General features: G+C 41.0%; 1 long non-coding RNA gene, 1 pseudogene and 2 gene segments (V, D, J or C); 2 read left to right on the top strand and 2 right to left on the bottom strand.

The window, feature by feature from the left end:
• Positions 1-2,276: 2,276 nt before the first annotated feature.
• Positions 2,277-4,909, bottom strand: LOC145850247 (Ig kappa-b4 chain C region-like). The segment is given in 2 exon segments: positions 2,277-2,863; positions 3,747-4,909. Coding segments are annotated over 2 exon segments (402 nt in total).
• A 172-nt stretch (positions 4,910-5,081) lies between these two features.
• Positions 5,082-5,597, top strand: LOC145850276 (Ig kappa chain V region K29-213 pseudogene; annotated as a pseudogene).
• Positions 5,596-6,846, top strand: LOC145861411 (uncharacterized). Its single transcript, XR_014381198.1, has 2 exons — positions 5,596-5,933; positions 6,530-6,846. It is a non-coding gene; the product is annotated as an uncharacterized LOC145861411 (long non-coding RNA).
• Positions 6,847-8,898: 2,052 nt separating this feature from the next.
• LOC106576385 (Ig kappa-b4 chain C region-like) overlaps positions 8,899-10,837 on the bottom strand; it is a 40,484-nt gene continuing 38,545 nt past the window's right edge. The window contains 1 exon segment of the C gene segment in view: positions 8,899-9,485. Within this exon segment, the coding sequence occupies positions 9,169-9,485 (317 nt within the window).

Genomic DNA, 10,837 nt, shown 5'->3' with positions numbered 1-10,837 from the left:
CAGTCATTGGCTTCATCAATAAGTGCATCGATGACGTCGTCCCCACAGTTTTTTGTTTTTTTTGTGACCGACCGTACGTACAAGCCCCAACCAGAAGCCATGGATTACAGGCAGCATCCGCACTGAGTTAAAGGCTAGAGCTGCCGCTTTCAAGGAGCGGGACTCTAACCTGGAAGCTTATAAGAAATCAGGAAAATAGGTTTTCCGACGAACCATCAAACAGGCAAAGCATCAATACAGGACTAAGATCGAATCGTACTACACCAGCTCTGACGCTAGTCGGATGTGGCAGGACCAGACGAGCTAAACTACTTCTATGCTCTCTTTGAGGCAAATAACAATGAAACATGCATGAGAGCACCAACTGTCACGGAAGACTGTGTGATCACGCTCTCCACAGCTGATGTAAATAAGACCTTTAAATAGGTCAACATTCACAAGGCTGCAGGGCCAGACAGATTACCAGAATGTGTACTGCGAGCATGCCCTGACCAACTGGTAAGTGTCTTCACTGGCATTTTCAATCTCTCCCTGTCCGAGTCTGTAATATCGACACATTTCAAGCAGACCACCATAGCGCCTGTGCCCAAGAACACTAAGGTAACCTGCCTAAATGACTACCGACCCGTAGCACTCACGTCTGTAGACATGAAGTGCTTTGAAAGGCTGGTCATGGCTCACATCTACACCATCATCCCAGCAACTCTAGACCCTCTCCAATTTGCATTACACCCCAACAGATCCACAGATGATGCAATCTCCAGTGCACTCCACACTGCCCTTTCCCACCTGGACAAAAGGAACACCTATGTGAGAATGCTATTCATTGACTACAGCTAAGCTTTCAACACCATAGTGCCCTCAGAGCTCATCACTAAGCTAAGGACCCTGGGACTAAACACCTCCCTCTGCAACTGAATCCTGGACTTCCTGACGGACAGCCCCCAGGTGGTAAGGGTAGGTAACAACACATCTGCCACGCTGATCCTCAACACGGGGGCCCCTCAGGGGTGCTAAGTCCCCTCCTGTACTCCCTGATCACCCATGACTGCATGGCCGAGCATGACTCCAACACCATAAATTAAGTTTGCCGACGACACAACAGTGGTAGGCCTGATCACCAACAATGACGAGACAGCCTATAGGGAGGAGGTCAGAGACCTGGCCATGTGGTGCCAGGACAACAACCTCTCCCTCAATGTGATCAAGACTAAGGAGAGTGTTGTGGACTATATGAAAAAGAGGACCGAGCACGCCCCCATTCTCATCGACGGGGCTGCAGTGGAGCAGGTTGAGAGATTCAAGTTCCTTGGTGTCCACATCCCCAACAAACTAACATGGTCCAAGCACACCAAGACAGTGGTGAAGAGGGCACGACAAAACCTATTCCCTTTCAGGAGACTGAAAAGATTTTGCATGGGTCCTCAGATCCTCAAAAGGTTCTACAGCTCCAACATCGAGTGCATCCTGACTGGTTGCGTCACTTCTTGGTATGGCAAGTGCTCGGCCTCCGACCACAAGGTAGTACAGAGGGTAGTGCGAACGGCTCAGTACATCACTGGGGCCAAGCTTCCTGCCATCCAGGACCACGGTGTCAGAGGAAGGCCCTAAAAATTGGCAAAGACTCCAGCCACCCTAGTCATAGACTGTTCCTCTGCTACCGCACGGCAAGCAGTACCGGAGTGCCATGTCTAGGTCCAAGAGGCTTCTAAACAGCTTCTACCCCCAAGCCATGAGATTCCTGAATATCTAGTCAAATGGCTACCCAGACGATTTGCATTGCCCCCCCTCCCCCTCTTTACACCGCTGCTACTCTCTGTTGTCATCTATGCATAGTCACTTTAATAACTCTACCTACATGTTTGTACAACCTCAACTAACTGGTGGCCCCGCACATTGACTCTGTATCGGTATCCCCCTGTATAGAGTCTCTCTACTGTTATTTTACTGCTGCTCTTTAATTATTTGTTACTTTTATCTCTTCTTCATATATGTATTTTGAAACTGCATTGTTGGTTAGGGTCTCGTATGTAAGCATTTCTCTGTAAGGTCTACGTTGCATTCAGGTCATGTGACTAGTAACATTTGATTTGATTTGATTGGATTTGCTGGTTGAAGATGATGTGGTTTCAAGTGAGAACATAAATAACTAAGCAATAACATTTTGGTCTGATAGTTTTCAAAGAAACTGTGAATCGGGCTTTATTAATATATGTCTATACCATTCAACAACATTTATGACTACAGTCTAATTATTAAAAGAGACATCAAAAATATTTGTTCCAAAGGGAAATCTTTATTTTCATCTATTCATCAAAGCATCAAAGCAAATATTCCTTCAGTATCTAATAGTAATAAAACAGAACACATCAAATCTAACACTGATTCAACCTCAGTCTACAGAGAGGATTGACACATGAACTCAAGCAAAGCCCTCTGTTTGTCTACATGTCAGTGATCAATCAGACAGAACATCTGATCTCAGAACAGAGTCAAAGCAGAGGAACCAGCAGCCTCTCTCCACAGGGGTGTGTGACTGAGGGGTGCTACCCAGAACAGTCAGCCTTCCTCAGGGTCTTGGTGACTGGAGTCTGGGATTTCTGCTGGGCTTCACAGGTCACCTCTCCTGCCTTGGTCCACTCCTGGGCAGTGAGAGTCAAGGTGCTGCTCCAGCTGTACAGGCCGTCCTTCTCCAGGACCCCAGGACTGGTCTCCTGGTTCTTGCTGGTCCCGTCCACTTTCCAGCTCATGGTCCAGTCTGAGGGGAAGCCCTTGTTGGCCAGACACATCAGTGTGGCTGTTGTTGTAATGGACAGCTCCTCACTAGAGGGGGGCAGGACGGTGAGGGTGGGGACACTGTTACCTGGAACAAACAGAACACATCAACTAAGTAATTACAAGAAGTACAGCAACAGTAAGAGATTATCTTCAGCAAAGGACACAACAAAATAAAGTGAATTGGAAATGACCTCTACATATGAATGTTAAAGTTAGATTGTTTGGAAGATGTGGAGAAAACACTAAAGTAACATGATACAAAGCAGATTTATGAACCAAACAAGTATAAAATTGTTAACTAGAGTTACTAATCATACGGTATCAGTTATACATGTTAAACAGATATTGTTTGGGAATGGATCTGATCAGAATATCCTAGTCATATTTATAGTATTTTCATCACATATCATCCATGTTAGATTATGAAGTCAGTTACAACCATAACTGAGACCCTTTGTGTTCACACTAACAGTGAAGTTTACCATGAACACAATGCAGCAATGATTAATACTATATACAATACTATTAGTTATTATACCAGAATTAGGAGTGATATTCTGTAATTATACAAATAAACCTACAATTTATAATTTTGATTCAATAAATATTTATTTGAAAGAAGGCTCACTCAAAAGCTATATTTAACCAAAAATATTTGAGTTAAATATTTAAAAAAAAACAGTAATACGCAATGCAACAACTATATTCCATAATATTAAATAGTTGTCATACTAGAACTATCCTCTGCAATCCATCAAACCACACATTTAAATAAACACCTACATTTGAACATGTTGGTTAAATAACATTTCATTTGAAAGAAGGCTTAGTCAAAAGTCATAGAATTTTAAAAAAATTTAGAAAGTAAAATATGTAAAAATCGCAATATTTTCATAGAGACAGCGTTTCAGAAAGTAAAATACCCCCAAAGATTGTCTGAAAGAAATATCAAAGAGCTTGTTACTTACTTCCAACATCAAGTCTGGTGCCGCTACCAAAAGTGTACCACAGTGATACAATCCCTATTACTGCTCGTACAAAATCCTCCTGCATGTTTGGCAAGCTTAATTTCTTTAGACTGTGGTTCAAATAATTAACTCTGCTATAGTATGAATACTTTTCAGAAATGTTTTAATCTACTCAATTAGAAATAAAGTGTTTTTGATTTTGATTTCCTTAACATTGACCAAAACTGACTTTTTCTTATACATTTCCTACTAGGTGCAGTATGTTTATTCATACAACTAATCTAAAATGTAGGCTAATCACTTTCATAGTTTAAAGGCAGGTCAAATTTGATAAGACGTAATAACATTTATATTCAAATTGGCCATAGTATGTGTAGGCCTTGTGTATTTTTTTAAAATCATCTAAAAAAGTTAATTTGAAAAATCCTCAATATCAAGGCAAAATGTACAGTGAAATTGAAACAGGACATCAAAGGTGAATAAAACAGTACATTTTGTTGTTTACTTACTTCCAACATCAAGTCTGGTGCCGCTACCAAAAGTCCACCACAGTGATACAATCCATAGTACTGCTGCTACAAAAACCTCTCTGTGTTGTGTTGCTGCAGCTGTTACAGTGAAGATCACTCATACAGAATCAGAATCAACACAAATACACTTTAACATCTTCCAGGTAGAACAAACACTTCATATTAGCTGTTTCTAGATAATACAAATATGAATTGTATCTTAAATCCAGATATGAGTATTTTTTCCTTCTTCTGTGTATCAGGTGTTCTCCTAGTCTGTAGGTACAGTCCAGCATTAGATCAGTGTTGCTAGTATTCCTCCATATTGTCCATATGAAAGACAACAGCAGCAGCAGTAGTGATAGTGATCCATGTTGTATATTCCTTTATTAAATATGTTGATCTCAGATTTAACAGTGGTGGTAAAGTCACAGAGGACAGACAACACTACCAGAGGAATCCTACCAGCTTTACTTTAGAGAAGTGTTCACTAACTGATTAGAGGAACTTACATGAGAGACCAAGCATGAGTGAACAGACAGTTCATTATATCTGATCATCAGAATAATAATATAATGGTGGTGTGACATAAAAGGTACCATACATTAGTGATCTGAGTAAACAGTTGCTATTTGATGTTATAAAAGCTGTGACATGAAGGATACAATACTCTAATCATTGAAGCATACTTGGAAACTGAAATAGATTTGAAATATTAATTTGCATAATGCATCTGCTCTGCTGCTCTGAGAGCATTTATATCCCTGTGAGTTTAACACTTCATGACTGAGAGCTGTCCTTCATGACAACAGAACCCACAACAACCATGACTTTTATCACCATCTTCATCTGGACACTTGCTTTCTACATCAAAGGTACAAAATATATAGGAGTTTTATGTTTGAATAATGAAAAGGAAACAATTTGAGTGAACTGGATTTTTTTTATGATTGTTATATTAATTCCTTGTACAATTATCTGTTTTCCCTCTGTTTCAGAATCTAGAGAACAGATCACTGTGACTCAGTCACCTACAGTGAAAACTGTTCTCCCAGGACAGACAGTCTCTATGAACTGTAAAGCCAGCAGTGATGTGTATCCTAACTGTTGGGGTACAGGTAAACCATGTTTAGCCTGGTATCAACAGAAACCTGGAGGTACTCCTAAACTACTGGTCTACTACAGTAGCACCCTCTTCTCTGGGACTCCATCTAGATTCAGTGGTAGTGGATCTGGGAGTGACTTCACTCTGACCATCAGTGGAGTCCAGGCTGAAGATGCAGCAGATTACTACTGTCAGAGTTACAAACATATCAATAGTAAACATGTGTTCACACAGTGATACAGAGCCGTACAAAAACCTCCCTCAGTCAGACTGCACAGTGACTGTACTGCTACAGCTGGGACCTGCTGCAGGTGCTGAGGGGGGGACAGTGAAATGGAACACTGGTCACTAGATGAGGTCAACTATGACGTGACTGTCACATGTGATGACGCTGGAGTGACGAAGCAGGTACGGGGAGTAGAATGTTTAATAAATAACGAACATGGAACGAGATAGGAACAGCGTCAGCAAACTAATACTGAAGACAAAAAACAATCAATGCAGCAGCGGGGAACAGAGCTGGCGAACTGACAAATAAAAGGGAGGAAATAAACAGGTGATAAGTGAGTCCAGGTGAGTCAATAACGCTGATGCGCGTGACAAGGGAATGCAGGTGTGCGTAATAGATGGCAGGAGTGCGCGATGAAGGGCAGCCTGGAGCCCTCAAGCGCCAGGGGGGGAAGAGCGGAAGCAGATGTGACAGTGACAATATGGTTAGAAGCAATCGTTCAGATCACATGACCATCATCATCATCATCTTCATAATCATCATGGTTGGTACCATAGAACTAACAAAAATATCAATGCAACATGTGAAGTGTTGGTCCCATGTCTCATGAGCTGAAATAAAAGATCCCAGAAATGTTCCATACGCTCAAAAAGCTTATTTCTCACAAATGTTGTGCACAAATCAGTTACATCCCTGTTAGTGAGCATGTATCTTTTGCCAAGATTATCCATCCATGTGACAGGTGTGGCATATCAAGAAGCTGATTAAATAGCACACTAATTACATAGATGCACCTTGTGTTGGGGACAATAAAAGGCCACTCTAAAATGTGCAGTTTTGTCAGACAAATTTTGAGGGAGTGTGCAATTGGCATGCTGACTAGAGTAATGTCCACCAGAGTTGTTGCCAGATGTTTTACTGTTAATTTCTCTACCATAAGCCACCTCCAATGCCAGCCCAGGTCCTCCACATCCGGCCTCTTCACCTGCAGGATGGTCTGACATCAGCCACCCGGACAACTGATGAAACTGAAGAGTATTTCTGTCTGTAATAAAGCCCGTTTTGTGCAGGAAAGCTCATTCTGATTGGCTGGCCCTGGCTCCCCAGTGGGTGGGCCTATGCCCTACCAAACCCACCCATGGCTGCACCACTGCCCAGTCATGTGAAATCCATAGATTAGGGCCTAATAAATTCATTTGAATTTGACTGATTTCCTTATATGAATGAACTGTAACTCAGTAAAATCTTTCAAATTGATGCATGTTGAACTTACATTTTTGTTCAAAATAATATAATCTTTGTGGTCCTTACTGGTTATATTTGTCATGAGCTAAAAGTTAATTTAAAAGTTATCTGGAGATTTGAAAATAACAGTCATGAGTCCACAATACCAGTAGTCCATAAAAAGTCCAAAAATGGGTGATATTACGTAAACATTTCTTAATTTCAGCCCCGTATAACAAGTTCCCATATGCACTTCACAACCAAATGATATGATCATCTAGCATTATATTAACTATTTTAATGAGCAGGTTACTGACTGTTAGATCTGTGAATGACACACACATGAGACACGTGTATGTCAAAAAACCAAAGTTCTTTCAATCCCAAAACCACAGACACAAGCAGGAGGCAGACAGTTTTAACAGCTCTTTAATATATTTTCTCAGTATTAAAAAGGGGTTTACAGGATAAAAGCAACACAGTACAAAACACAAGGACAGGCCCGGCCACCACATAGGCCTACACACTAAAGTCCATAGTTGTTTGTCATGGAGCGTTCGTAGCTTTGAGGATGGCATCATGGGATTCCGATGCGGTAGTCGTGGCCTCAGCTGTCTTGTAGCAGGCCACGTCTGGAGGGCAGAGAAAGCTTCATCAGTGATGTCATCATACTGGAAACCATTGTTACGCACTCACACGTCGTTCAGTCCGGCTCTTATCGAGCAGGGTCACACTCATCCGGTCTCCTCTCCCCAGACGCAGCAGTGGTAGTTGTGTTGGTGAGCGCAGCCTGTGGCACCAGTCCTTTCCTGTTGCTGGCTTGAATGTCCTGAACATTGTCTGAGAGCTGCCTTTGTGCAGGGCATGGATCAGGTCCCTAACTAACACACTCATTCCCTCATTCACTCAACGAGAAGAGCACTCAAAAGGCATTAACCAATTCAAAGGAAGTAAATCAAATAAGTAAATATGAAAAATTAAAGCACTTCTAAATTCTAAACAAATACATTCTAAATAAATACATTCTATGAATACATTCTAAATCAAGCACACATGAGGGAAAGGGAAAAGGACCAAGTAGAGCCATAGGCACAAGTGACATCTACACTACATACATTGTCTATCTACACTATTTACACTATATATCTATACTATCTACACTATCTATCTACACTATCTACACTACATATCTACACTATCTACACGATCTACACTATCAATCAATCTACTCTACATACACTATCTACACTATATACACTATCTACACTATCTATCTACTCTACATACACTATCTACACTATCTACGCTATCTACACTATCTATCTACACTATCTACACTATCTATCTACACTACCTACACTATCTACACTATCTATCTATCTACACTACATACACTATCTATCTACACTACCTACACTATCTACACTATCTATCTATCTACACTACATACACTATCTATCTACACTACATACACTATCTATCTATACTACATACACTATCTACATAAAGTAGGGTACTAGGGGGTAACTAGCCCACTGGGGTAATTCACATTAAGCCCACATGATGTCACCAAATTATTTTTCCAACACTTTCCCTGGCTGCCACTGCTGTTTCTCAACAACAAAAAATGTCCTCTGTGTCATCACGACCTTTGGAGATATTTCAACAAAACAATTTTGTGGTAAATTGATCAAATTTTTTGACATTTTGAAAAAGTTTAATATACACTGCTCAACAAAATAAAGGGCAGCAATTAGACATTGTTCTTGGGAGGGGGGTACCCCCTAGTGCCCTATAATACCATTTTACTCATTGTAGTATCTAGACCTCTCCTGTTAATCTGTTAACATTGTAGTATCTAGACCTCTCCTGTTAATCTGTTAATTAACATTGTAGTATCTTGTGTTAATATGAACTACCGTTTCATGACGATGTGGTTTCAAGTGAGAACATAAATAACTAAGCAATGACATTTAGGTCTGATAGTTTTCAAAGAAACTGTGAATCAGGGTTCATGAATATATTTCTGTATCATTCAACATTGAAGACTAAAGTAATATTATTGAAAGAGACAAGAAAAATATGTGTTCCAAAGGGAAATCTTTATTTTCATCTATTCATCAAAGCATCAAAGGAAACATTCCTACAGTATCTAATAGTAATAAAACAGAACACATAAAATATAACACTGATTCAACCTCAGTCTACAGAGAGGATTGACACATGAACTCAAGCAAAGCCCTCTGTTAGTCTACATGTCAGTGATCAATAAGACAGAGAACATCTGATCTCAGAACAGAGTGAAAGCAGAGGAACCAGCAGCCTCTCTCCACAGGGGTGTGTGACTGAGGGGTCCTACCCAGAACAGTCAGCCTTCCTCAGGGTCTTGGTGACTGGAGTCTGGGATTTCTGCTGGGCTTCACAGGTCACCTCTCCTGCCTTGGTCCACTCCTGGGCAGTGAGAGTCAGGGTGCTGCTCCAGCTGTACAGGCCGTCCTTCTCCAGGACCCCAGGACTGGTCTCCTGGTTCTTGCTGGTCCCGTCCACTTTCCAGCTCATGGTCCAGTCTGAGGGGAAGCCCTTGTTGGCCAGACACATCAGTGTGGCTGTTGCTGTACTGGACAGCTCCTCACTAGAGGGGGGCAGGACAGTGAGGGTGGGGACACTGTTACCTGGAACAAACAGAACACATCAACTAAGTAACTACATCAAGTACAGCTACACTAAGAGATTATCTTCAGCAAAGGACACAACAAAATAAAGTGAATTGGAAGTGCCCTCTAAACATGAATGTAAAAGTTAGATTGTTTAAAAGAAGTGGAGAAAACACTAAAGTAATATGATACAGCAGATGTATAAACCAAACAAGTATAAAGTGGTAAAATAACTACAGTTACTAGTCATACAGTGTCAGTTATACATGTTGTAGAGGTATTGTTTAGGAATGAATCTGATCAGAATAGCAGAATTTTAACATAAATGAGTTTTAATCACGTCGACCATGTTAGATCATGAAGTCGGTTATGAACATAAATGACTGTACATTTTTAATTTTTACATTTCAGTCATTTAGCAGACACTCTTATCCAGAGCGACTTGGAGTACTGAGGTCTCAGACTCACTGGTACATTAATCTATGAGGACATCTTAGGGCAGCTGACAATATATTTAATGACTTTACTCACCCTACAGAGTCATGGACAATACTCTCTGAGATCACAAAACGGTATTTTATATAATGTTCCCAACACAAGAAAAGTGACCCCCTTGTACCCTATAATACCCATTTAAAAACATGTGCAGAAAGTGATCAGCAGCCCTCCAATCTGGGATTTAAAATCCTCAATTAAATTATCGTTAAATTATCTTTTTTTTGTCCTTTTTCAAAGTGTTCCAAGATGATGGGCAGCAAAGCTAAAAGCACTCTTACTGATCTCAGTTAAACTCTCTTATGCACTTTGCAATGTTTTAACTTTCATTCATTGTTATGTTTCAGCAGCCTGATGGTCTGGGGGTAGAATCTGTTTGCCAGTCTTTTAGTTCTAGCCATGATGCTCCTGTACTGCCCATGTCTGAGTGATGGAATCAGGGTGAGCAGGATGTAGCTTGCGTGGCTGACGTCCCTGATGATTTTTTGGGGCCTTCCTGCGACTCCTGGTGTTGTAGGTGTCCTGGAAGGCAGGCAGTGTGCATCTAGGGCTGTTACGGTGACAGTATTAACGGCTGTAATTACGGCAGTCAAATTCAACGTGACCGTTTAGTCTCAGAAAATTAGGATTCTCCAAGCTCTGACGCTGCTGATGGTCATTAGTAGCCTACCAAACGTAATAACTGACTGGTACTCAGCACTCTATTGTCCCTCTAATCACTCTGATATCAATGCAAATGTAATCAAAAATGTAATCAAACACATCATGAGAGCCCATGAGCTCATGTTTCAGCACCATTTCTATAGACTAATGCAATTGCGTGAGAAAACAGAGTGATGGCCTCTATTAAAAAGAGGAGGATCCCATCAGCTTTC

Source organism: Salmo salar, chromosome 17 (genome assembly GCF_965601325.2).
Source record: "Salmo salar chromosome 17, fSalSal1, whole genome shotgun sequence".
NCBI lineage: Eukaryota > Metazoa > Chordata > Actinopteri > Salmoniformes > Salmonidae > Salmo > Salmo salar.
The sequence above is the reverse complement of the archived record's forward strand: the minus strand, read 5'-3'. Positions and strand labels throughout refer to the sequence as shown.